The 25,992-nt window shown below is 49.2% G+C and overlaps 10 protein-coding genes; 7 read left to right on the top strand and 3 right to left on the bottom strand.

Moving 5' to 3' along the window:
* Nucleotides 1–135: 135 nt before the first annotated feature.
* On the top strand, nucleotides 136–1,839 carry CHC_T00004044001 (hypothetical protein). XM_005715680.1 is given in 2 exon segments: nucleotides 136–837; nucleotides 838–1,839. The coding sequence occupies 1 exon segment, from the start codon at nucleotides 136–138 to the stop codon at nucleotides 835–837; it is 702 nt and encodes a 233-aa protein (XP_005715737.1). The 3' UTR covers nucleotides 838–1,839.
* Nucleotides 1,840–2,143: 304 nt separating this feature from the next.
* Nucleotides 2,144–4,186, top strand: CHC_T00009570001 (dihydroxyacetone kinase). The gene is made up of 3 exons (XM_005715679.1): nucleotides 2,144–2,795; nucleotides 2,942–3,574; nucleotides 3,693–4,186. The coding sequence occupies exons 1-3, from the start codon at nucleotides 2,144–2,146 to the stop codon at nucleotides 4,184–4,186; spliced, it is 1,779 nt and encodes a 592-aa protein (XP_005715736.1).
* Nucleotides 4,187–4,199: 13 nt separating this feature from the next.
* On the bottom strand, nucleotides 4,200–4,825 carry CHC_T00004043001 (hypothetical protein). XM_005715678.1 is given in 4 exon segments: nucleotides 4,200–4,378; nucleotides 4,451–4,532; nucleotides 4,637–4,771; nucleotides 4,772–4,825. 3 exon segments carry the CDS (start codon nucleotides 4,769–4,771, stop codon nucleotides 4,200–4,202), a joined length of 396 nt encoding a protein of 131 aa, XP_005715735.1. The 5' UTR covers nucleotides 4,772–4,825.
* A 1,449-nt stretch (nucleotides 4,826–6,274) lies between these two features.
* On the top strand, nucleotides 6,275–9,388 carry CHC_T00004042001 (hypothetical protein). The gene has a single exon (XM_005715677.1). It carries the CDS (start codon nucleotides 6,275–6,277, stop codon nucleotides 9,386–9,388), a length of 3,114 nt encoding a protein of 1,037 aa, XP_005715734.1.
* A 21-nt stretch (nucleotides 9,389–9,409) lies between these two features.
* Nucleotides 9,410–11,955, bottom strand: CHC_T00004041001 (hypothetical protein). XM_005715676.1 is given in 2 exon segments: nucleotides 9,410–9,558; nucleotides 9,559–11,955. The coding sequence occupies 1 exon segment, from the start codon at nucleotides 11,953–11,955 to the stop codon at nucleotides 9,559–9,561; it is 2,397 nt and encodes a 798-aa protein (XP_005715733.1). The 3' UTR covers nucleotides 9,410–9,558.
* Nucleotides 11,956–12,912: 957 nt separating this feature from the next.
* Nucleotides 12,913–13,107, top strand: CHC_T00004040001 (hypothetical protein). The gene has a single exon (XM_005715675.1). The coding sequence runs from the start codon at nucleotides 12,913–12,915 to the stop codon at nucleotides 13,105–13,107; it is 195 nt and encodes a 64-aa protein (XP_005715732.1).
* Nucleotides 13,108–13,270: 163 nt separating this feature from the next.
* Nucleotides 13,271–15,099, bottom strand: CHC_T00004039001 (hypothetical protein). XM_005715674.1 is given in 2 exon segments: nucleotides 13,271–14,148; nucleotides 14,149–15,099. 1 exon segment carries the CDS (start codon nucleotides 15,097–15,099, stop codon nucleotides 14,149–14,151), a length of 951 nt encoding a protein of 316 aa, XP_005715731.1. The 3' UTR covers nucleotides 13,271–14,148.
* Nucleotides 15,100–15,495: 396 nt separating this feature from the next.
* Nucleotides 15,496–15,834, top strand: CHC_T00004038001 (hypothetical protein). The gene has a single exon (XM_005715673.1). It carries the CDS (start codon nucleotides 15,496–15,498, stop codon nucleotides 15,832–15,834), a length of 339 nt encoding a protein of 112 aa, XP_005715730.1.
* A 2,942-nt stretch (nucleotides 15,835–18,776) lies between these two features.
* CHC_T00004037001 (hypothetical protein) lies at nucleotides 18,777–20,528 on the top strand. XM_005715672.1 is given in 2 exon segments: nucleotides 18,777–19,988; nucleotides 19,989–20,528. 1 exon segment carries the CDS (start codon nucleotides 18,777–18,779, stop codon nucleotides 19,986–19,988), a length of 1,212 nt encoding a protein of 403 aa, XP_005715729.1. The 3' UTR covers nucleotides 19,989–20,528.
* Nucleotides 20,529–22,512: 1,984 nt separating this feature from the next.
* Nucleotides 22,513–23,244, top strand: CHC_T00004036001 (hypothetical protein). The gene has a single exon (XM_005715671.1). The coding sequence runs from the start codon at nucleotides 22,513–22,515 to the stop codon at nucleotides 23,242–23,244; it is 732 nt and encodes a 243-aa protein (XP_005715728.1).
* The last annotated feature ends 2,748 nt before the right edge of the window (nucleotides 23,245–25,992 follow it).

Genomic DNA, 25,992 nt, shown 5'->3' with positions numbered 1-25,992 from the left:
AAACGCCGCGGAGGACGAGAGTTGTTGTAAGGCACCATTTCGACTTTCATTACACCTCGTTACCCACGTGTACAAGTGTACTTCCAGCTCCTGTACTCACGAAACCCTTCTTCAGCACCTGGCCATCCTGTTGGCATGTACCTCATTTTCCATCCAAGGTTGTTGACGACAACTGGAGCACGCCTGAGATTCGACATGTCCGGCCATGGCCACGGACACGGTGGAGGGTGCAGCCACGAGCACCACGATCATGACCACGGCGAGGACAGCGGCGGCGAGGCCTGGTCACTCTATGAGCAAATAGACACCAACGCCCTCAAATGCCTCAACGAAGCCCAACCAAATTCCCTCAAGCATGTTCTTCGCCCATGGCACCAGCGTTGCGATGCCAGTCTACCGATGTTGGTCTCTGACGCTGACGAGCAGCTCCTCATGTGCATCCCATTCACATCTCCCATCAAGCTCAAGTCGATCTGTATCATCGGTGGTGGTGACGTGGAGAACCCGGCAAAGATGAGCGCTTTTATCAACAACGAAACCATGGACTTTGGAAACGCCGAGCAGACCACGCCAGTGCAGACGTGGGAACTTGTCGAACGAAATGTAGAAGGCGCCGTCGAGTATCCAACAAAGTACACAAAGTTTCAAAATGTCAGTAAGCTTTGGTTGTTTGTCAGCGAAAATTTTGGCGCTGAGGTTACGAGGATTATGTACATCGGCTTGAGGGGTGAGTTCACAAAGTATAAGCGCGAGGCTGTTCATACGGTTTACGAAAGTAGACCACTGAAGGCAGCTAAGGATGTGATGGCAAATCATATGCAAGGGATGGGCATGTGAGTGCGATATCATTTCGGTGCAGATTCGTGAACCATTTGTGGCGAATCCGTAGGTACTGTACCTATTGTGGTCTTAGACGTATCTTCTTTTCTTGCAGTTTCAGATTGAAACAAAAAAGACAAGTCGCGAGTTCACGCTATCATGCGCTTTGCAGAAGCATTGACACAGCCAGGCGATGACGTACTGTACTGCGCCCTCTTCAATGAGAACCGGACAGAGCGGCTCCAAAATTAGCAGCGTGGCGTTGTTCAAGTGGTGATATGTCATGTGTGCAAGCTCATTTAGAATTGAACAGGGATCCTGCGGAGCTAGCCCCACAACGCGCGCTATTTCGCCCGGAAATTCGTTATCCTCATTAGCACCCACACCGACGAGACTTGACACGGTCCTTCAGCATAATCATGCGGAATGCGATTCAACATTGTCTTGTCGTCGAAAGTCATCGGGTCTTTGCGATGAGAGACTGGGTTGGGAAGTGAATAGTACTGCTTCACAATACTGACTTTATGATAGTACAGCATCTACACACGGAGGCGCGCTTTTGTTAATGACGACTGCAAGAAGATACAGACCATGTGCCAAACATGTAGTATCACCACGTGAACCTGCAAGCCTACCAAAGGGTCGTTTACAGGATGAGGTCATCACAAGACGAAAAGACGCAATCTATGTGGGCAGCGACATTGACATGCGAAGCGCTGTACCGCTCGAGATATTGTTTCATAAGAAGCTACTCGCAACCTGAGTCACACAAGTCTCCCAGTAAACATACCGAGTCAGCAGGCGTCTGATCTAACCTACGTAGGGTGACCTTGCTGCTTGTATAAATCATAGCACGCCTTAAGAATTTTGAATGTAAGATCGATCTCCTTTCCGATCAAAACAATGATGTAGGACTAAGGGGTTGCACTCAGCTGATGGCTATGGAAATTAGAACATATGGTGTCTCATCTCATCTTAAACCAATAAGCGCGTGCGTTGATATTGTGCATTTACGAAAAAGGGCCTTGCAGATTTGTTCAGGGTTGGTCCTGCAACGGTGCAAACAGTGGCAACACCACCAGCGCTCATATCAAGCCTTGAATCTCTTCAACCGAGATGGTGCTCACTCAAAATGAGCTCATTTTCCAAAGTCGACACCTCTATAGGCGATACTCTTGTCCAATGAGACAAATATTACAGCATTCAGCCTAGCACCAGCGAATTAATCAATTGCAATACTAGACTTGTCAGCATAGACGGTCAGCTCAAACCCTCGTCCATCTGCATATCTCCAAAAGCTCTAAAACGTTGAGACAAGGGCAAGATGGCGAAGCGTTTCATCAACGACCCCGAAGATGTCGTTCCAGACCTCATGCAAGGTCTCGCCCTGGATTCTTCCCGTGTCACCCTCGTCGATCCAGCATGTGGTCATTCCATTGCCGTCCGCTCCTCGCTTGCAGCCAAAGCATATCCTCCGCGCGTCTCCGTTGTTAGTGGTGGCGGTTCAGGGCATGAACCCATGGCTGGCGGCTACGTTGGCGATGGGATGCTGGCTGGGGCTGTCGCGGGAGCAGTTTTCGCTTCACCTTCTATCCCAGCCATTTCTACTCTGCTGGAAACTGTCGCGCCCTTTTCATCTGGCATTGTCGTCATAGTCATGAACTACCAAGGTGATCGTCTCAACTTTGGGGGAGCTGTCGATGCCTTGAAGGCTAGTAATCCTAACTGTCCCGTAAACATTGTCGTCGTCGGTGATGATGTGGCACTGCCAGGCAATTCCGAACCTAGAGGCATCGCTGGGACAATATTCGTGATCAAGGTTGCATGTGCTGCAGCGGACGATGGACGCCCCATGAAGGAGGTTGTCAAAATAGCAGAGACTGCATCTAAGAGCGTTGTAAGCTATGGTGTTGCGCTTGAACCGTGCACGATACCAGGGCACACAGTTGATACCGAGCGTCTCGGCCACAATGAATGTAAGCATTGCCGGATATTCACTTAATAACTACTCATGAAAAGATATCTTCTCCAACTCCGACCAACAGAAACTCTAACAATTGTCACGACTACACTGTTCTAACATCGCACTCAATGAACACGTACTTGCTGTCTCGCTGCATAGACGAGTGCGGAATGGGCATTCATGGAGAAGGAGGAGTAGAAAAACAAGTATTTCCAAAGAACGCTATGTCTAGCTTCACGAGCGATGTTGTGACAACGATATGCACTCATCTAGATGTCGCTCTGCAGGAAAAACTCAAACAAACAAGTACTTGTAGTGCATTGGCTGTGATGGTCAATAACCTTGGCGCGGTGCCGACAACAGAAATGCTTATTGTGCGCAAGGCAGTTGCTGATTTTCTCTTCTCCAAAGGCGCACCTGTATTCAATGGCCAAACATACAAATCGCACATGTTTGAAGGTTTGTTCATGACGTCCTTGCAGATGGTGGGAATATCCATATCATGCTTCATGTTGCCTTGCGATGACGGTGACATGGAGCGGCTGCTACATACAAGCACCGCGGTGGATGCCTGGGATTGTGGATTTCCTCTACTCCCTTCGAGTGAACGCCGGGTAATTCCAGCGCCATCTTCAAGAACTTCACTAGAAGCGAACAAAAGCACCAAGAGAACTGGGCTTGACCCTGGAACGAAAATGAACATTTCTGCAATCACTGCTTCCCTGCTGGATGCTGCAGAAGATCTTGCCACCCTCGACAGGAAGACTGGAGATGGCGACATGGGAGATACAGGTACGTTTTTTCAGCCGATGTGTTTGATTATCTGCTGAGCTCGACTTACAGGGGAACAACTGATGAGTCTGACATCTGAGCTGCTACCACGAATACGTTATGTATCCGGGCTGAGCAGTGAAGCGCGCCTGTAACAGAATCCGAGCAGACTTGGATAGTGGTGCGTACTCAGCAGCAGCGGGGGACCCTTCTCATTTGTTCAAGCTCTTAGCTGTTAGTACTGGAGAATCCATGGGAGGGTCCAGTGGAGGCTTTACCTCAATCTTTCTTGACACGGCTGCGGAGTCGTTCAATAAGCAACCCGAATATTCATGGCGCGCCGCTTTTGCCGACGCTACGCGGGCTGTGATGAAAGCTGGTGGTGCTCAATTGGGAGACCGGACACTAGTTGACGCCTTAAAACCAGCTGCTGACGTGCTGGCAGAAGGAAAACCACTGCAAGAAGCGGTTCAAGCAGCCCACACGGGATACGAGCTGACGAAATCAATGACAAAAGCAAAGCACGGTAGGAGCTCGAAGGTCCGTAGTTCGGAGCTCTTGAGCCATGGCGACCCCGGCGCGTACGCTATCTACATTATTCTGAATGCGCTGAAGAATGTGGCGCGTCAGTAGTGCGAAAAGCCGCTCATAAATATTTGCGAGCTAGGAGCATAACCTTATCATGAAATGACGTCGATCGAATAGGCTCGGACTCTACATAAAGCGGATTAAGCGTTGCCTTGATGAAGAGATCGTGTAGATCGGTGAAAAAATGTTTGATGCCGTCCTCCTCGCCAGTGTCATGCAACAGAAGAAATCGGTAGTCTATCGACAGAAAATTTCTGTCAGCATATAGCAATGCAGCGCAATAGAGCAATTTGAGGTCTGAAAACTTACTGCTTGGCGTAACAAACGCAGAAATCGATTGATCATGATATCGGTCAACAACTCGCAGATACATGTCTCTCGTGTCCCACATCTATGAGGGCATACAAGTGGGAGTCATGAACTCAAGCGTTAGAAGTTCTAAAAGGAGGGAAGGTAGGAGAAAATCATCGGCATTGTTCGAGCTCGAAAGCGCACCTTTTCGTCGACCATGTCAAGGCTGCTGTGAAGAACTAGCTGTTCCACGACGACGTGCTTGCCAGCAAACGCTTGAGGAAACGTCGCTTCGAAGACTGGTCGATCATTCGGGGAGACAATCGCCAATGTCGGCATTTTTACCCTCAACTGCAGTGGCTTTCACGGCAGATTAGTAGGAGCCGGCGCGGATGGAGGGATGGCACGGGGTGCAGATTGAACAACGGGCTTCTTAAAGCTGGCGGAAACGTAAGAGGAAATGCATTTGCTCTCACAGTTCGTTGCACTGCTGTGTCAGGAACACCTTATCATACTCACTAGCTGCGAAATCTTTCGGAAACTATCCAATTACATTTCTTATCTGAGAACCTCCCCGAGAGCTTCCACATTGAGGGCCCCAGTTCTCCCCAATGCTCGTCAGGAGTTGAGCACATGACCGTCCGGGGATGCGAACAAGGACATCATTGGATCTCCAACGTCAGTTTCAACTCTTTCCACATTGCGCCACAGCTGAAGTTGTGTCGCACAGCCCAAGCGAGATTGCGCTGAAAAACGTGTGTCGTCGAAATGGACGTGGGTGGCTCCTTTCTAGAACTCTCATGTGTTCGAATCGCACTAATTCCGGCCGGTGCGACGATAGCAGATCATCGTTTTGAGGAATTGACCTCATACCTCACTGCATTTCGAGAAGTACCAGTCAGTGCATTACCACGGCGAGCAGCAGTCCCTCGAACAACAGGAAACGCGACATTCTCGTCCATGCCAACCGCCCTCAGAGAAGCTCTTGCAGAAGCGTCTCCTCCCTCACCTCTGTTACGAAGTCACTCTGCCTCGAAAGACATTGGGCGGCCCTCTCAACCAAATTCATTTCCCTCCATTCGGAAAGGCGTTTCTCGGCAGATGGTTCCTAAGAGCAACTCCGAGCTCTCTTACTCATCGACGAAAGTTGAGCTCCAGTCTGTATCACTTCGACAGATGGAGAATTCAACCCCTCTTTCTCCACGCCATACTACCGACCTGGACATGACAGGACCTGAGGTTGATTGCTCTTTCCGTTTGCGCTATGACATTATCCATCGTGATCAGTCTGGCGTGCTTATCATGAAACCTTTTTCGGAGTGGGACGATTTTCACTCAAGCAAGATTTGGGGAGTATTTGGTATTGCTGACTGTACCCAGGATGAAGCTTTTGGAAACCCCGAAAGACGAAAGCAAGCAATTTTTGACGCATATGATGACTTCAACGAAACGCTTGATAATTTTAAAGACGCGTCAGTTCGCCGGTTGATTGTCTTCACTTCTCAAGATGCCAATCATGAAGACGCTCCTTTTGTGCTAAACGATCCAAAGTCTCCTGCAAGGAGTGCCAAACCAGCGACCCCTCTGAATTTCAGTGTAGGCTATGTCCTTGAGCGATCGAAATACGAAGAGACACGCCTGGAAATTAGAGCACAGGTTACTCATTTTGCAGGACTCCTGTTGCATGCACTGGACAGGGATTGCTGGAAAAGAAGGGAAAGCCCTCCTACAGATCTATTCTTATCACCGATCGATGAGAGATATTCTGCGGACCGCCAGTCGAAGCTCGCGAAGCGTCGCCCTGGCCGTCTCGATAAGCTGCTCGGTGACAGTTTGCTCTTAATGGGGAGCCCAGGAGAAGCTATTGCGAAATACAATTCGGCAATTGAAAAAGCAAAAGCAAACAGCGACCGGCTGTGGCTTGCGGGTGCGATGGAGGGATGGTCAGCAGCCCATGTGCTGAATCATGTAGGTTCGGGGGGATCGGTGAGTGATCCGTTGCTCTCTGATCGGCTCATCGAACACTACACTGAGATCTACAAGCTCTACCAAAAGAAGCGGGTCGCAGAGCCAGAGGCAGCAGCAGCACTGAGACTAGCGGAGTTTCTGGGTCGATGGACTAATCGAAGAAAAGATGCTCTTGATGCAGCAGGGCACGCTGCCACTGTCGGTGAGGGGTTGAGGCTACAAAAACGAGCTGTTTTATGGCAAGCATTGGCCAGGTTCAGCGATTGGATGGGTTGCCGGAGAAAGGCCGCGCTGTATCTATATCGACTTGGACATCTCAATGCGTCACAATCGATCTGGTCCTCTGCAGTCACGTTGATGATTGCATCTGAGCGACAGCTTACGAAAGGTGCAAAAAAACCATGGGCAAGCTTAAATCGTCGGGTACTGCTGACCGCTGCGCAGCACGCTGAGGAAGCAGGAGATTTGCACACAACAGCTCGGTTACGAGTAGAGGCCCTGGTCGTTGCCCCGCAAGGGACCACGGAAAGATCGGAGGACGATAAGAAGCTCCTTGAAGCACTTAGCACTGTGCAAGTGCCAGCGCATTTGCCAGCCGCTACTCATGTTGTTCGCCTTGGTGATATCTCCGCACTTCAACTTCAAGGCCTAACCATACGGGCTCGCAAAGCGGAGTCTGGCGTAAGTGAGTCTACGCCTATTTCCAAAGATGGACCGTTCATATATAATCCATTCGAGGCCAAGAAACGCGCAAAAGCGGAGGCTGTTGCCAGACGTGCTGTGACATGGGTACGCGGTGAACCCGCACAAGTAGGGGTTCGTCTCCTCAACCAAATTTGCGCGGATTTGGTCGTTGACGTTATTGCTGTGATTTTGGTTTCTGCCCCCTCTACTCGAGACGGCGAGATGGAAAAGTCTACAGTTGAGTGTTCCCTAGATAGCGTTGAGGGTAGCAGTAGCACGCAGGACCCTAGCAACGAAAGTGCAGCCCACAGACGGCGGGTCCGAACTGCTTTAAGGAAAACAAGCAAAATTGCAAAGAGTGTCCAAGAGTCTTTTGTTCTGCCGTCCAAAGGCTCGCAGTCTGGAAATTTGAAGAAGATCACTGTTATTCCAAAGCGCTCCGGACCTCTACACGTCGACGGGCTCCTTATACGTCTTTTCAAGGGAGCACTTGTGGTCTTGCGGAAAGAAAGAGACCAGGAGGCGCCTCCAGTGAACGTTGTTGCTAGCCTCCCGCAAATACGATTGAGTAGCTACAGCGTAGACGGAGGAACATTGCAAAACATTTCGAGTCAGGCCCCTCTTACTGTTTATCGGGGGGAGCGCAGGCGTTTCCGCATGGATATTGAAAAGACTGGGAACGAACCGATCACATGGATGCGAGTCAAAGTGCTTTCAAGCGACCCGGAAGCATTAGAAATATCCGGGAATGATTTCGAGTCCGAAGGCATATTAGACGGGCTCGAGAGTCAAGGGGCGTCCAAATCTTTTTCAGTACAAGTGCTAGGTAAACGAGGGTCGCTCAAGGCCAAGGGATCTTTCCCTTACGATGAGGGAAGCTCGAGCTCAAGATCGGCTGTTGTCTCAGTGAATGTCGAGTATGAAGGTTCGGAATCGTCAGGAATGGTTCGAGAATCTAAAGCATACGTGAAGATGGCGGTACTCACAGCAATAGAAGTTCACAGAATTAATGTATGCAACTACAGACGTGATTGCAGTGAACTCCGAGCAAATGGACCGCCCGAGCTGTCAATGTACGTGGAGGTAAGGAATTACGTTTCTGCGCCGGCCACTGTGAGTTTAGCGCCATTTGATCGATTGTGCCCCCAAAGCAGTGGAAGCCCCTCAAGACGTGGGAAGGGAATGGGGACTTTCGCCGATCAAGAATGCCTCGTCGAAGATGGAGCATCAGCGCGACTAATATGTAACTTAGCAGTGGAGAGCATCAAACCTTTGTTGGTGAAACTCCGAGGCTCAAGGCCCTCAGAGTCCGCAGAGAGAACACCCTTTTGTATTCGATGGAATTATTCGGCTCTTGGCCGGCACGGTTTTGTGACTATAGATATGAAAGAATTGTCAGAAGCAGTCGCACGCTGTGGCACCCACGGTTTGAACCAGCATGGTCCTGTTGCAGATTTACCGAGTTGTATTCCCTGCGTAGCTCAAACTGAAATTGCCATTAGCGTGGAAAGTCATTCCAATGAGGCTCTCACAGCAAATACTCACGCTCGCGGAAGCGCGGTTCCTGGAAAGGCTTTTTGCCAAACGAAAATTCACGTTTGGAACAAAGGTGACACAAAGTTGCCACTTCAGTCCGTGTTGGACATTGGTGTTGTGCAAAACGATGGTCACGGGGATGTCCAGGAGGCAAGTAGGGTAATCGTGGTGGGAGCCACCGAAAGAGTATTTATTGGCGCATTGGCATCCCGATCAGGAAGTTTTGAACACACACTTCGAGTACGAGTGCCTTCCATTGGAACATATCAGATCCGGGCGATTCTTTATGACGATGCCTTACAGAAGCGAGGAGGGAAGAGTCCCATTTCCTTTTTCACAAGTAAACGCCAAGACTTTCTTGTAATGCCAGGGAAGACCACACGCACTGAGTCGCATTTGTCGAAAACAGCGTCACTAGGCATCGTCTTGGCGTCAGATAATAATACAGCTACGCGGGACCCGCTGTCTCAAATGTCACGAAACAACGAAACAGGCCCAAGTGGACGAGATTTGAACCCATCAGGTTCTTTTTCTCGCAGCCCAAAGAATTCAAGCGGTTTGAAAAAAGTGGCGCCCTCAAGATCAGCACTCACAGCTGAAGGGAAGATTGCACCCATCATCATTCAGCCAAAAACGGTTGATACCTATCCTACGATTTCCCCGCAGCGCCGGCCCTTTGTCTTGGGATTCTGTTCTATGTCTTTAACAGGTGTGCAAGAAACATCTGCGATCGGCCGAAACGAGGATTTCGTCTCTTCGCCGTTATAGTCTATTCCCACTCATGCAGAGTTTTCAAATGAACTAACTTCATTAACTGATCCTCAATTAATGCTTCACTGATGTACTGTACAAACTTAACTAAACCTTTACCGCTACCGCCACATGGCTGGGATGAGTATGGCAATGTAGCATAAGATCTGGCCTGGCAAGACAATCCTTTAATTTCGAGAATTAAGAATCTGCAACGCCAGTCTTTCCTCATCAACAATGGATGAATCTGCCACTTGATCTTCAGCACTAGAGCTCACATTACCAGAGCCCCCATCTTCATGAACTTCGCTTCCTGAATCGTCGCTATAGCCCTGGTCAATAGAGACCTGGGAATCTGCGGCAGGCCGAATAACTCTATTTAATTCACGCTTCAGCGCCCGTTTGCGGGCATGAATTGATCGCACTCGCTCTCTCTCACGATCTTTGTCCTCTTCAGCATTCTGGGCCAAACGAGATGATACCGTCATTGCGTAGTCAGATATACCATGATGGTCTTCCGCATCCGATGAGTCTTCATTGTCATTCCCCATGTCAGACGCTCTGACGGCCTTCCCATCGTCGGTAAATATGAGACGATTGGCGCTAGGCATTGCTTTTAGCAAATCCAGTTTTCGCCTCTTGCGTTTCCGAATCACCTCGGAAACCTCATGAATGCTGTCACCCGCCTCGCCAGCATTGGTGTCCCCTTCCCAAGTTTCATGAACCTTCTTCAGGGTTAGTACCTCTCCTCCCCCGCTATGATCATCTTCTCGCGGCGATGCGTTATTTTCCCTGTCCTCTAAGCCTGCTGTTTTTTCTAGTGGCTTCGTCTTTTCACGGTCTCGACGGGTTTTGTACCCAAAGACAGTTTTTTGGTTCTCTTTTGCTTCTTTGTCCGCATGACCCACACCAACTGCTTTCCTGAAAGAAATTTTCGGGACCAGTGATAAGCCATAGCTTTTCGCAAGGAGTCTGAAATCAATCCCATCGATGTCAAATACTTCCCTATCGCTTTGCTGGTAGAGAGACTTCACGTAAAACATAAAAGCCCTCTGAGCAAGCTTCTTGAGCTCCTGGTTAGATGCCACAGTTGCTGCAATTCGGGGCTCGATCGAAGTGACCTTGTTGGGGTTGATCTTCGTCCGATGTAATTCTAGATTTTTTTCTTTCAATCTGCACAGAAATCCTTCCTCTTTCCCCTCGCTGAGCAGTAACATAGCTCTCCCCTGAGACTTGAAGCGTGCAGTTCTACCAACACGGTGTACATAAGTTCCGACGTCGTCTGGGCAATCTACTTGAACAACCCACTCCACGTCTGGGAAGTCGAGGCCCCGACTTGCTACATCAGTGGCAAACAAAGCAGCTGACTTGGTGCGGCAAAATATATCATACATATCTGTGCGTTTCATTTGCTTCATGTTTCCATGAATATGAAGCAAGGACATCCCTGGTCTCAGTTTGCAAAAAGTTTCAAACGCGAACCTCACCTGCTTTCCAGTCGCAAAAAAAATTATCATCTTTGACTTCAAATGGGTCTTAATGAACGACCACAGAACAGACAACTTATCGTGCACGGGCACAACAGCGAATGACTGCGAAAGCCCAACTGGAGTTCCCACAATTCTGATACCAGAAGTGTTCTCATTCCGCTTGCCGTTGCCGAGGCCTTCATTCTCGTTCGCCAACTTTCCCGTCTCAGTCGGCGATTCACGACTGGCCACGGCTACATACTCAGGTTCTCTTAACGAAAGCCGAGCCAGAGACTTGACATTCTTAGTCTGCGTGGCAGAGAACAGCAAGGTTTGCCTTCCCTTTGGGAGATTGTCCAGAATTGCATCGACAGTTCTTGCAAACCCCATGTCAAGAATCCTATCCGCCTCATCTAAAACCAGCAGTTGCAAGTTGGAGCAATCCAGGTCAGCAACATGGTCCATGTGATGTAGCATTCGGCCAGGAGTTGCGACGAGAACGTTCATGTTTCCAACTTTTTCCCGTTCACTATCGAAATCCTTCCCACCGATGACAAGGCCTGCCGAAATTGTGTGCTTCCTCGCCACAGACCTCAGCACTTGAAAAATTTGCATACTGAGTTCTCGGGTGGGACTCAACACAAGGGCACCGAGCCCATCGAGTGTATTCCATTTGTTTCGCCAAAGTACCTCCAGGAGAGGTATTATGAATGCAAGAGTCTTACCAGACCCGGTTGGAGCTGCTGCTAATACGTCACGGCCAGCTAATGCCTGCGGCACAGCGTTCTTTTGGATGCCCGTTAGTTCTGTGAAGCCTGCTGCAACAAGACCATCCAGAGTTCTCTTGGAAAGCGGTAAATCAGAAAACCGAGCTGCTTTAAAGACAGGGTTTTGGACCTCATCGTCTTGCTCAGTTGAATTTTTCTGCTGCGAAATCTTCTTTGCCCGTTGGCGGCGATTCTGTCGGAAAAGCTGAAAACGGTCACTAAACCGCGGAATCTCTGAGACCGCCTTTGACAACCGCGCAAGTTCTGCTTCCTCCTTCCTCCGAGGATTAGTTGCGGCGCTGGGATTGGCGCGTTGGCGGCCGCTGCGAGTCCGTTTTGAACCCGGCATAGTCTGTCAGGGTGATGATAACATGTCCGGACAAGTTACGCCACCGCCGCCGGAATACAACTTCTGGCCGTCACACGCACGCAATTAAAGAATTTAAATCACAACAAAAAAACTGAAATTGTTCTCAACTTGACAGAAGGCATTTTATTTGGGCTGGTCTTTCCTAAATTTTCTATTTTCTGCTCGCAGGTTCTGCCCGCAGGTTTGGGGCAATCGCTCGCATGGTTATGTTGGGACGGGCTCTGTCAACTGCAACCTCTATCCTGCACGAGTACAGACCTCGGCAACACGACCCTACATCCTTCTCGCTTTCCCCCCTCCCCCGCAACTGTTCCGAGCGACTCTACGAAGTATCTGTACTATCACTGAAGTTGCAATCCCGTCCCATTATAACCGATGGAAATAAGGACTCTCCTCAGTTTCCAAATACCTTAGGAGAGCCTTGGTCTGAGAAGATTTACTGCTACTCAAAGCTGATTGTCTTTTCCCTCCGCCCTAGGCTCCCTGGGTGTACTTGCACGTACTTGCACGTACAGGCGGCTAGGTGAAGGGCGTCGGAAAGGGAAAGCTTCATAGTCACGGAAACAGATCTCCTTACACCTGCAACATTGCGATGGTGGGTATCGGAATAGTCTTCTGAGAAAATCTTTTTGAGACGCACGACGAATAGCTTTTTGCGTCTCCAAACGACCACTCCCACTCATAGTTGAGAATGAAATTGTAGTGCCGCTGTACCGAATTTCCGTAGCGGGTTGCAATGGCCGTTCTGTGAACGCCCTTCTGCTCCAATTTTGAGATATAGAGCTTGGCCCGATACGCTGTACTTTGCGACTGAACATATTATTGTGCAGTACGTTGCTGTCTCTCGCTTATTGAATTCCGATATCGGCAGTAAACGCCGCTGCAAACTCCTTTCGCTGCTCTCTAGTGTCTAGACGACAAGCAATTTGACCTCATATGAGGTCAGTCATGGCCTCATATGAGGCCAGCTTTTTTTTTGCAAAAATATATAAATTAAATCGAAACTTTAAAACATTCAGTTTGGACACCATTTCTTTAACGTATACGCGCTCGGCAATAACATCTTGCAAAACATTGGGATGGCGGTTTTCAATGCACAGAGAGACTAAGAATCTAATGAAGTATCAATGATGAGTTGACTTTTTAAACAGGCGTTTTGGTTGTGAAGATATCAACATAAAACCTTTTGAGGTTGGTCAAAAAAGGCTCCTTTTTGGGCATTTTAAAAATGGCTGGAGAAGACGTGCAGATCTCACCAAACTCCACCCTTCCACAACGCAGAAGTCAACTGCCGTGTCGAGAGTATCTTTTTTCCATCTTGTTGAGCTAGCACAAGTCGAGAAAAATAAGTTGAAAAGTGACCTCATATGAGGTCATTTGTCACCTAGACACTAGTGTTCTAACTTTACACGTACATGTACGAGAGCATGCATTTTCGCTGTTCACAAGCATTTTTCAACAAAGCTATGCCATGTGCGAGATGGATGTGCGCACGTACCACGAAGAAAACCCAATGCGTCTTGTCGCGGCCTCGCTGCAACGATGTTCTGCTACGGGGATGTGCACGTGTAAAGACACCATTTTAATAAAAACAGAGCCACCATGGAGCCCCGTCAAATGCAAAGGTTGAGCAGATATTTACAATTTGAACTGCAAATCTGCAGTACTCCACCATCACTGCCGTAGCTGACGGTCATTCGGCAGCCCTTAAAACGAACTCCGAAAAGCACGTCTAGAGGCCTCACACATGCCCACACTGAAAAGTTCATGAGACGGGGCTCTCTTGTATCCCAAATGCTAGCGGCGAGGCCTGGCAACAACAGTTACGCGGTAACTTCTTCTTCTGCAAGCATCCCCCCAGCTGTCGGTAGTCTCTGGGCCTTCTTTTTGCCGCGTCGGAGCACAAAGAAGCCAATGACCACCAAAATGACAAGAATAACAATCACAATGGCTGCGATGGCCCCACCAGAAAGCCCTCCATTACCGCTCTCCCCACTCGCGGACTTGTCAGAGCCTGGGATCGCCTTGAATTCTGCCCCGCTGTCCTTGCACTCGCCTTCTCTTTTGTCCTGCTTCCCAACATCTTCGCACTTAAAGCCCATGCAGTTGTAAACTGACTGCAACTCTTTCATGACATCTTCAATGCTATCGTCCATAGGTGCCGCAGGTGGCTCAAAGTTCTTCCTGATGAGATCGCCGACGTCCTTGTTGCAAAAGTTGATTAGCGGGAGCGCAGCAGCCGAAAATGCCCACCCCCCCCCCTTGTTCTTTGTCGGAATCACCTCCTTTTTCCACTTTATCTTTGGTCTGAATCACGTATCGAATGATACCCTGAATCAACGGGATAGTCATTTGCCTGGCGATGCTATTCTTTGTCTCCAGCGCATCCTGGCAATCTTCTTTTTCAAGTTGCTCCTTGCCGCTGTTGAATAATGCCAACATCTTGACATTAACTTTTGCGTTGTCACCATCCTTAGTTCCGTAGTCTTTGGCGAGGTTTTCGGCCAAGGACCAGCCAAGCACGCCTTCTGTAGGATTAGTGCCGTCCTCATTGATAAGGCTGCCTACCCAGAAGGCCCAGGCCTCATCCCATGCCTTGACCCCATTGTCATTATCTTCAAGATCGCCCTTGAAACAGTCATTAATGGCGTCCTCCATCTCATGAATAACGTACATCCAAGTGGCTTGATACTGCGAGCCCTTGTTGGCACATTCGGCACGGAGCATGTCTGCCGTGCCACTGAAATCTCCCAAACCATTCAATGCTTTTGTGATGAAATCATCGGCGTATCTAGGCGTGCGCCAGAACTTCTTAAAGAGTTCAAAGTAGGGTTCGTTTTTCATTTTGTCGCCGGCGGAAGTGGAAAAGCCCTGAAGGGTGCGTAATCCTTCAGATTTCATGGAATGTTCTCCCTCTGAGTAGATTTTTCGTGCGGCATCCCAATCGATTTTATCAGTCAACTCCTCCAACTCCTCCTCCATGTCTTTTTGATCGAGGTCAATCTTGGCGTGCTCATCTACGTCCGAGTCAGGTGTGTACCCGGCAAGCGTGGTTTGGGCTTCGATGGCAGATATTAGCAAGAATGCGGTAAGTGCCACAAGGCAATGAGTTGTAAACGCCATGGTTGGGTCGCTTGCACAGGGATAAAAGGCCTAACGAGCTGAGGCGGATTTAGCGCGAGGGGAGAACGGGGAAGGTTGTACCGAAGAGGTGGGAGTGCGGGGCGCAGAGATCGCGGATGTACGCTGGCTGCGGCACTTCGTGCAAAAGCCAAGAAGGGGTCGGCCGCTGGAGCTCAAAGTGGCATAAGTCCACTGCGAGGATCACGAGAGCAGGCGTCCTACAAGACCAGAAGAGTTCCGCAGGAAAATACAGTGAAAGCATCCGATGCTGCGGCCAGCGCGTGGTGGCCGCACGAACCCTTCCTTGCGCACATAGTGGAGCAGATCCACAGTCACGCGTCAAACGGACGAATTGTCTCAACTGCTGTTGTCCCAACGCTAGTGGCGGATGTCGAAATGGATAGTAGTACTGTACAGCTGCTGTACGGAGCCAACGGTTCCGTAGTGCGCTTTGCCGTCAATGCTCCACACACTTCCACGAAAATGGTCGCGTGCAAAGCAGTACAAAATTTGCTTCTTCCTTGCTTTTCCACATCTGCAACGGCCAGCGACGCAAGATGCACCGCCTATTTTCCACAAACCTGCAAATATCTACAGTACAGTACAGGTACAGCACTGCATCACCAGCTTTTCAGGGGAGATTTCTTTATCGTGATATTTCCCTTATTCAATGTGGTAAAAGGGAGTGCCCCCTGGCCAGGAGACAGGTGGGGGGGGTGTGCACAGTATATGTAGTAGCGAAGTCCGATGGAGCTGTAAGGAAAGGAGCGTAGGGGAAGATCGTAGGAAGGATGAGCGTTAGCGAAATCCAACAGTCGCCGCGATCTGACTTGTAGTGAGGTGAATGAAAGCGGGGAAGTGGTGAGGAAGCAGAGGCCGTGGTGTTTGAGCGTGCTTGGGGATGATGAGCAGCAGAGGCCTTGGTATTTGAGCGTGCTGTAAGAGGGTGGTGAGTAGCAGAGGCCTTGGTGTTGGAGCGTGCTGTAAGGGGGGTGCTTGACAGTCGCCGTACAGTTGAAAATCTTGGAAAACGTTGAAAGTTGAACTCGCGATCACTTGTGTTGAGCATCAGTGCGCAGCAGGATGCGCCACGGGACCATAACCTGTGGTAAAAGGGAGTGCCCCCTGGCCAGGAGACAGGTGGGGGGGGTGTGCACAGTATATGTAGTAGCGAAATCCAACATTCAATGACCCCCTTTTCAGGATCAGACCTGCTCCATTCTTCTGTGCTCTTCGTTTTGTTGTTCAGAGGCGCATCACACGGTTCACCGACCTTGCTGCCATGAAAATTTAGTTGAAATTTTGCACATCCACACACCCTGTTGCCGCGATCGAGATGAACGTGTGCCAACCAAACCGTGGCTCCAACGGGAGCTCTGATGATTTCGCATCATCTATTTACGGTACAGACAGTCTGTAGCACCCCTACTGTACAGCATTTCAAAAGTCTGGATTTAAATGTCAGGATTTCAGGTGCGGAACTTCTGTCACAAATACTGACTTTTACACATTTTTCTACGCCTACTCCCTTCATACGGTGGTCGTCGTCACAGTCACAGTTCTTGTCGGAGCTCTCTGTACTCCGCCAAGCCCTGCATCAATACTGGACCACAACTCACCATCACTGTAGGAACACTGCATACCCGACATGCCCTCAGCTTGAGCGTTTTCTAAATTAAACACTTAGAGCACCCCTATCGGTGCTGTGTATATGTAAATATTTGGCATATAGAGATACATATAGCCTCTTTCATCCCTATCGGACTGGTTATCTCCAAAAATTTGGCCTTTTTGGCTATATTTATCTCTATATTGGAAGCCGGATGGCGACAAATTTACTCATTTGACCATATAGAGACGCGAATTACATGGCGCCACTTGGCCAAAAGACCATAGAACAGTGTCAATACAGTACCTCTCGTACTCGATGCCCCGCACCCCTCGTACACTGGGCGACTCCTGAAATTCTAAAATCGCAAATTGTGTTGACCAAATCGGGATTTTGTGACACACAAACGGCGCGTTGTGCACACACAACGCGCCGTTTTCTCGGACGGGCGACCCCATGCTAGGTTAAATGTGTATCGCACAAATGTCAAAATGTGCGCGCGTACAATCCAAATTTACTGTACACAGAGAAAGCGTCGGCCGCCGCCCGACCGACGAGACTCGACATCTACATCCTACCGAGCATGGCTCTGAATGAGAAGTAGCAATAGAATAGCCATTTGGTCATTCATGGTTCTGACGGTGGCTGCTCGGTGAAAACACCATCATGATTGAGCTTAGCTCACAGCACACACTGTAGATAGAGCTCCGACGGCGTCATCGCCGGCGTCCGGTGCCGTGCTCGTCGTTAGGAACGAGTTCAAAGCATGCGTACAGTAGGGGGACGCACATTATGTGCGCAAGCATTTCCGTGGTAAAACTCATTTTTTGTTCACAAAAAAGAAAAATATGACTCTGACACAAAAAATAATTTCCGGAGGCGCCCACTATGCCCTATCAGGGCACTTCAATTTCAAATTTACTCCTAAACCGATAGTGTTGCGCACAGAAATGCTATATGCAAACGCAAAATTTTACACATTTAGCCACCAAATTTAGCCAAACCGATAGGGGTGCTCTTAGCATCTGCACTCTGTTTTTATTTATTTCTACAGGGGCACAGAGTTCAGAACGCCCCATTCATCCTGCCTGACTGCATGCCCCTCTCAACTTGTTCCTTCACTATTTATCCAAACTTACCTTCGCAGTCATGTCTTTGACAGAAAGCCTTTGACAGCAGCTGATGAAAACAGCACAGTTGCTCTTGTCATAATTTATAACTTTTTGCAACTTAATTCAGAGTGTCAGAGTGGAATACAATAACTTTCTCCACAGAATCGTGTCAGCCGTGTATCAAATAGAGAGCAAACTCTATTCTGCAAAGAGCAAGCTACCTTTATATTGCGAAGAAGCTTGGTACGTCTATAAGCAAAGCTGTTGTTCCTTCGAAGCTCATTCAGTTTCTACAATTTTGCTCCCCTCTCCTACAACCTAACTTTCTTTTTTGCATTCTAAAGGAAAGATGAGAGCGCAGAAAATGCAATAGAGAGAAAGACTATACCCCATGTCGTCGAGATCGCGAAATTGTTCGGAGAGCTAGAACTTTTGGCGACTGAGTGCCAAGTTCCAGACGCTCTATCGCATCCAAGGTCGGCAAAGCGCGCATTTCTCACTGCGAAACACAACAGAGAACCAACACGGAGCAGGCAGACATTAATTACCGAGTGCATGCAGATAGATGTTCACATCTATCTGCATCTGACGGCATTAGTGCACATTGTGGGGTCTCGCATGGGGCGGCACTAATACGTAGGACCCACTCTACGCACGCCCCCGCCGGTTTCCCTTCCTCCAACACCTTCTCATCTCGCTCCTCCTCGCTTCTAGACTGCCCTTGTCCCATCCTTGACCAGGTTTCCCTTGGCGCTCACGACCGACACCCTCCGCCGTTCGCCCGCCCCAGCCCCCGCTCCCCAGTACTCGGTAGTTTCCCTTCACCTCCTCTTGGTGGCGCGCACGACTCCTCGCTCGATCTATTCTTGGAACTGTTCCCCGGGTTTCGCTTCCCCTCGTCCGGCCGCGCACAAATTCGTCTTGCTTCGTGGTCCGCGTGTCCAGATCGCCACGAAATGCCATTCTGTTACGAGCCCCATTGTAGACGGAGTAGGTACTGTAATGGATGCACAGATTGTAAACGACACTGCGCCTGTGAGTGTTTTGTTGAAGGATGTAGCAGGCGATCAGTGTGTGGCAAATGTGTTCGTTGTGAGCATCATTGTTCCTGTTCGGGGTCACCCACAAGGCCATGCAACGCCCCTTTAACACTAATCGTACCAAGCGAGATTAAGATGCCATCTTTACACGAGACGGGGTTGTCTACACTACTCGAAAGTCCAGATGGTTTTGGACCGAGGCTGACTTTAACAAGAAACGGACTTTTCCTCGAGGAACCGGGGATATTCCGCAAGAACGTTCACAAGTTAAGTGATCTGGGGCTGTCTTGGACTGTCAGCAAGATGTCAAAATGTGGGGGTTCTGACATAACAAAGGACGAGGTTCGTCTAGTAGCAGTCATGACAGATTATATTCTGACAGGGAGGCTAGCACTACAAGACCACCACGGCACGGAGATACCAATCGCAAAGGACACTAGCAGTCCGATAGCAACGATCGTGGTTGACCAGCCTTTACTCCTCATAACAGATAGGAGGCAGGCAAGGCTTAAAGGTAAGTTCTACTCGGAGACCGGGCGTGAAATTGGTAAGGTGCTCCCCCCTGGTAAGTACGGCTTCGTATGGGGCAGCGGTTCAGTCGAATTGCACAGAAGGGAGATGTATATATTGGATATGTTAGACAGTAGAGGGGTCACTCCTTGGGGACGAAATGACATTGTTCCCTCGATAATGGTCACAGAGGTATACAGAGACCTCTGGGGTAGGGGCATGTCTGAAATGGGAGATTTCTTTAAGAAAGTACACGCCCGAGCGGCCAACGGAGGTGAATGGTGTAACTTCTTAGTCGCTGAAGAAGACCTAGATTCACCCGACTGGTCAGCAGTCGCCATTCTAGAAAGCCAACTGAATATTGATTCAACGCAGGTCGGTATAGACTACGGAGCTTTCTTCATTCATGAATTGAGCCCGACGTTTAAGAGTGAAGAGTGGAAGGTGTTTGCTCGGAGCACGATTAAGGCCGGTCACAAAAACGGTCAACAACTCAGCGGACGCGATGGTGGGGTGTGGGCCACACCTACGATGCTCGAGAGGGAGATGTTGAGAAGGTTTAAGACTGCGCTACGATCAGGGCCGCTAAGAGAGAGACTCCAGACCGGTAGAGTTTAGTGCGATACTTCAGGTGTCCGTACCGTCTCTGTTGCACTTCCTCGACAACCCCAACTCACTCTTGGAAAGAAATGAGCCCACTGGGTGCTACTTACCCAGAATGAAGACTGTCAGAGCCGGAGGGATCCAGTTTGAGCCAGTACCACTTGGTCTTGCCTTAGGTGTCACTGTCCTTAAAGAGGCAGGATGGGCGCTTGATAGGCAGGGCAGGAGGTTGAGAATGGAGGGGGGTAGCCGTCAAGTGGCGCACTTGCGACTCAGCCAAGAGGCCGGAGAGTTGAGCTCAGATGCGTGGACGGACACTGAGCGCCCGGTCAACGGAACGAGGCTAGAAGTGTTGATAGCGGATGTCTTAAATTTCGAGATCGAAGGACTCACCCAACAGTCTCCAAAAACAGACAACAGGGACGCTTACGACGAGTATCTTATAGAAGAGACGCCTAACATAATACAGCCGATTCTCGCCGATCTCTCAATCGTGAGTGAGGGGCAGTCAAAAGAGGCGGCTTATCAGGTCGCAGACTACGGTGCTGGCAAAAACTATAAGGCACCTGGTACTTTTGCATATTCCTAGAAAAGTTTTTATGCTATCATAAAACCCTTTGCCTTATTGAAGGCCAATGAGGCGCTGATACTGCCCATGCAGTTATTGTTTAAAAAAATCTATGGTGGTGGACGCTATCGCGTCTTATTCCCCAAACGCGTGGCAAAAACTATAAATACAGTTGCATACACAGAGGTCTAATGCGCTCGGAACTAGACAAGGAACAGTGTTTAATAGCATATCTTCTTCCCCTTGGCGTACAAGGGGAAGTAAGTTTTCGGAGCGTATTGGGTGCAATATTTGCCCAAGCTTCCATGATACACTCAGTAAGAGACTCAATATCTTCAAATTGCCTCTGTTGCGCATAAACAGACCTCACGAGTATACCCCACAGATTCTCAATTGGGTTCAGGTCTGGCGAGTACGCAGGCCACTCTAGCAGCGATATACCGTTGTCCGAGAGCCATTTTTTCGCCAGCAGTAAACGATGGCAAGGTGCGCCATCCTGCATAAACGTCCAAGTAATTGGTAGATCCTCCGCAAAAGGTAGCAGATGGTTCTCTAGAGTTGTCACGTACTTCGCTCCATCCTGCTTTCCTTCCAAAAAAACAAGCTCTGATATCCTTGAACCGGCAAAGCATGCCCAAACCATAACACTCGAACTCCCATTTTGTCTCTTTGAAAACCACTCCTTCTGCTTTCTCAAGTCATGCCATTTATACGCCAAACCGTCTGGTCCATCTAAGTTGAACTTCTTCTCATCGGACCAGACGATTTGAGACCATTTTGCATTGCTCCACACCATTCGTGTCATCGCTCACTTGAGCCGAGATTTTTCATGACGCTCACGCATCGCTGGTGTCCGTGCAATTTGCTTGTATTGTAAATGCTCGGCTGCAGCAAGAACCTGGCCTACACGGCGAGCTTTGACACTCAGTTGCAATGCTTTCACAATCCCTGCTGACCCCAAATCTCTTTTCGAGCCTTCCCGTAAAATTCTTCGCTTATCAGCCTCCGTTAATTTTGGCGGCATTCCTCCCGCATTTTTGCGATTTTACCGCTTTTGATCCCGCAAAAAGTTTGTAACAACTGTGCGGGATCGTCCCAGCTCGCGGGCAATAGCAGATAGGGAGATACAGTTGGAGTGATGGACAAGGATTTGTCCTTTTTCAAAAGTTGTGAGCCTTGTGTTTCGACGCATGATTGTGCGTGTTTTGTTTTAGCTTAGGGAACCGCAGTGGCTCGTAGCAATGAAGAAGAGATAGTTTGCACTGTGTAAAGCTTTTTGGCGCGAAAGGAGCTTTTTGAGAGGTCTTTTGTTGCACGTGTATGCAACTGTATTTATAGTTTTTTCCACGCGTTTGGGGAATAAGACGCGATAGCGTCCACCACCATAGATTTTTTTAAACAATAACTGCATGGGCAGTATCAGCGCCTCATTGGCCTTCAATAAGGCAAAGGGTTTTATGATAGCATAAAAACTTTTCTAGGAATATGCAAAAGTACCAGGTGCCTTATAGTTTTTGCCAGCACTGTATATATACGACTCGAGGTATCCCCGGTCTCTCGAATTAATGTCTGATTATGTATTAGGAGCTCATCGTGGCAATGTGGCTGTGACTGAGCCAAGCAAATTTGAAGAGGGATTGGTAGATACAGTGGTGGAAAAATTACAAAGCACCCCCCAAAAACGGGCATTGCTGGACAGAGAAAAGCGCGTGTTTAAAAAAGAGCTTTGTAGCCCCTCATAAATGGACCGGGAAAAACGAATCTGTAAACGGTTTTATACAGTACGGCCAATATTTTGCATTACAGTCCAAAATCAAATTGACAAGTGGTAATATATATAAAGCACCACACTCCAACAACACCACACGGACAAGTTGTTCAGTGTTTGGCAGGAGAAAGGCAACAATAGCTCTTCAAATAGTACCACGAACACCACAGGTCCCTTTTCCATCCCCCTTACTGCTCGAAGACATGCCTCGCGGTCCGTCACTCAGCGCTGAAGAGCGAGGAAAATTTTTGGCGTTCCACCAAGCCAAATGGTCCCAATCTCGCATCGCGAAGGAGCTAAAGCGAAGTCGGGCGGCCGTGCAAAACTTTCTCCGCAACCCAGAAGCCTATGGGTCCAAAAAACGAGCTGGCAGACCAAGAAAGCTCACAGTCGCAGGTAGACGCATGCTCCTTCGCGAAGCATCCAAGGGTATTTTAGGGTCTAGAGAGCTTTCTCAAGCTCTACAACTGCCTGTGCAAACAAGAAGCGTGCGGCAGATACTGAACCAACACCCAACGTTGACGTATAAAAAGATTAAGAGAGTTCCGCAAATGCTTATTCATCACAAGACTGCGCGCGTCGCCTGGGCGACCGAAAAAGTTACCTGGACCATTCCGGACTGGAACAACGTCGTCTGGAGTGACGAAAAGAAGTTCAATTTGGACGGCCCGGACGGGTTTGCCTGTTGTTGGCATGATCTAAGACCTGAAGATCTAATTTTTTCGAACCGCCAGCAAGGGGGCGGCTCATTGATGGTTTGGGGGGCCTTGGCAGGGGGGAAAAGTGTGAACTGGCGATTTTGGAAGGCAAAAAAACAGCAGTTAAGTACATTGGGACGCTCGAGAGCTTCCTGTTGCCGTTTGCGGACCAAGAACTGGGACCGAGATGGGTCTTTCAGCAAGATGGGGCATCGATACACCGCGCTCATATCGTGAGGGAATGGTTTAATGAGGAGGATATGGTGGTTCTGGACTGGCCAGCTAAGTCTCCTGACTTAAACCCCATCGAAAACCTCTGGGGAATTCTGGCTCGGAAGGTGTACGAGCATCGACGTCAGTTTCGAGGGGTTGAAGAGCTCAAAGAGTGCATCTTGGCTTCTTGGGATGCCATACCAGCTCAAGCGCTCCACAACTTAGTGGGTTCAATGCAAAAGCGTTGTTTTGACGTTGTTAAAAGCAACGGACTGGCAACGAAGTATTAGAGACCCTATGCAGAGCACAATAAGACACGCTGTTTTATAGAAATTTCCACTTGCCAAATGACTATTGAACTTTAATGCAAAATATAGTGCCGACTGTATAAAACTGGTTACAGATTCGTCTTTCACGATCCTTTTCTGAGGGGCTGCCAAGCTCTTTTTTAAACACGCGCTTTTCTCTGTCCAGCAATGCCCGTTTCTGGGGGGTGCTTTATAATTTTTCCACCACTGTATGACCAGACTTAAAGGGGCGGTGTAAAGGGGGGGTCCCCTAATTACGGGACAAAAGTTGTATCAATAGGCAAAAAATATTCTCAAAATTGGACGTTTGGAGTCAATCGACGTGCGTTTAAAAGGCCATCGTGCCTACAGTCGTAGTAGAAAGGGCCAATGGCCATGCTCTGAAAAGGATTGATTGGTATGAGATAGACTGGAGTGGGTCAACGGGGCTTCAAAAACACAATAAATTAATTTATTGTGTTTTAGGAATTCCTAATCGCGGGACAAAGAGATCAGATTTTACTGAATTTTTTTGTTTCTTTGACACAAACCACGGCGTCTATGTCATCTTTAAGAGCCTTCAGATCTCTGCTTGCCGATATCATCTTGCATTCTCTTTTTAACTCCCATCCGGGCCAAGGCACGCCTTTCCTTCAACGACCTGCACTGTGCCCGAAAGACATTAACCCTCATTCGGCTCATTGCGGCACGACGTCTCATCTCCAGCGCACGCATCCGAGCAACTTCTATACAATGTTTCTCTAGCCTTCTGGCAGCTTCGACTGCCTTCCGATTTGCTTCAATTACTTTTGCCAGAGAGGCAGCTCTTCCTTTCTCCACCTTATCCCTTATCAATGCTAAAGCGTTATCAGAAGTTAATACCATCCCCTTCGTAGTGTCTAAATACCCATTCCCCAGCATCATTGCGTCCGAACATACCACTGATTCCTTCACCTCTTCCCTCTTCTTTTCCATGAGTATAGAAATCTGTTCCACCGACATTACAGTGTTAGGATCCGACTGCGATTGGGGACGGGGAACAGAAAGGAGCTGCTTAGGGTCAACCGGCTACATGCCAGATCTTTTAAATGCGGCTTTTATATTCTTCGCAGTAAAGGAAGTTTGATAAGCATTGTTCAGCATTCCACAAAAGTCGTACACATTAAACATGTCAACATTTTTCTCTGTAGACGAAAGGTGAATAGCGTCATTCAGGGCTTTCTTAAATAGTGAAAACATGACAACATCCAAAGGCTGCAGCTTGCCGCTCGTATGCGCGGGTAAGGCGTACACAATTATGTTGGCATCATTGTTGTCCAAGAACTCTAGCTTCCATTTACTTTTGGTCTACCGGACGGACTCGAGTCTACTTATACTCTTCGTCCTGCAGTACGACGGCGGTGAGGACAGTTTGTCCTCCACAGTATGATATGATGTGTGAGTGGTTGGCATGTACGGCACCATAATCGAAGTCCATGTGTGAGAGGTCAACACCCCCCCTCGATTGTGGTGGCGTGCAGGTTGATTGCTGCCATGTTACGGGTGAACAGCACTCTTTTGAGTGGTTTGGTAAATATATCAGCAAGTTGTGCTGCTGTGGGGACTTGTCGTAGGCGTAGGAGGCGGCCGTTGACTTGTTCCTGAATATAATGGTGCTTGACGTCTATGTGCTTGGTCCGTTTGGTAGACCCGTTCGTATGCGCCATGTCGATCGCCCCTTTGTTGTCGAGGCAAAGGGTGGGCGGGCTGAGGTTTATGATCGGGACATCCCCACACAGTGGAATGTGCCAACCTTTGGCCAGTTGTAGGAGCCACGTAAGGTCACGTTCTGCGTGACTGGCCGCAATGTACTCGGCTTCCGAGCTTGAGTGTGACACGGTGAGTTGTTTGCGGCTTACCCAGTCGAGTGGGGCGCCCGCGTACATGAATATGATACCAGTAGTTGATTTGCGTGTATCTGGGCATGGCGCCCAATCAGAGTCGGAGTAGGCGAGTAGTGATTGGCTGTCAGCATTGTCGGGCCGATTACGTCGGTATGAGAGGCCGCCTGTGCGGGCTCCCTTGAGGTACCGTAGGATGCGTTTGCCGGCGTGAGCGTGTCGTGCTGTGGGACAGTGGAGGTGGCGGCCGAGGAGCCCCGTGATGTAGGCTATTTCGGGGTGAGTGGTGTCGGCAATATACCGACAGGATCCGACCAGGCTCTGGTAGGCGACAATATCTTTGCCCGGCAGCACTTCCGCGTCGCAAGTTGGGGCACTGCGGTCGTGCCCATCGATGTGCGGGGTCTGCGTGGCGTTGCAGTCCGCCATGTCGTGCTCAAGCAGGAGGGCATCGATGCCTTTGGCGTTGCTGAGGTGAATGCCGGACGGAGACTGCTGAATACGGATGTTTGTATGCTGGGCGAGTGGGTACTGGGTTGTGATCTGCCATTCGTCCTCGAGCGTCTGGCGTTGCTCTGAGAGGTAAGCTGGGTCGTTCGTGCTGA

Source organism: Chondrus crispus, genomic scaffold, assembly GCF_000350225.1.
Source record: "Chondrus crispus Stackhouse genomic scaffold, scaffold_21, whole genome shotgun sequence".
NCBI classification, from domain to species: Eukaryota; Rhodophyta; class Florideophyceae; order Gigartinales; family Gigartinaceae; genus Chondrus; species Chondrus crispus.
This window is presented reverse-complemented; position numbering and strand designations above follow the sequence as displayed.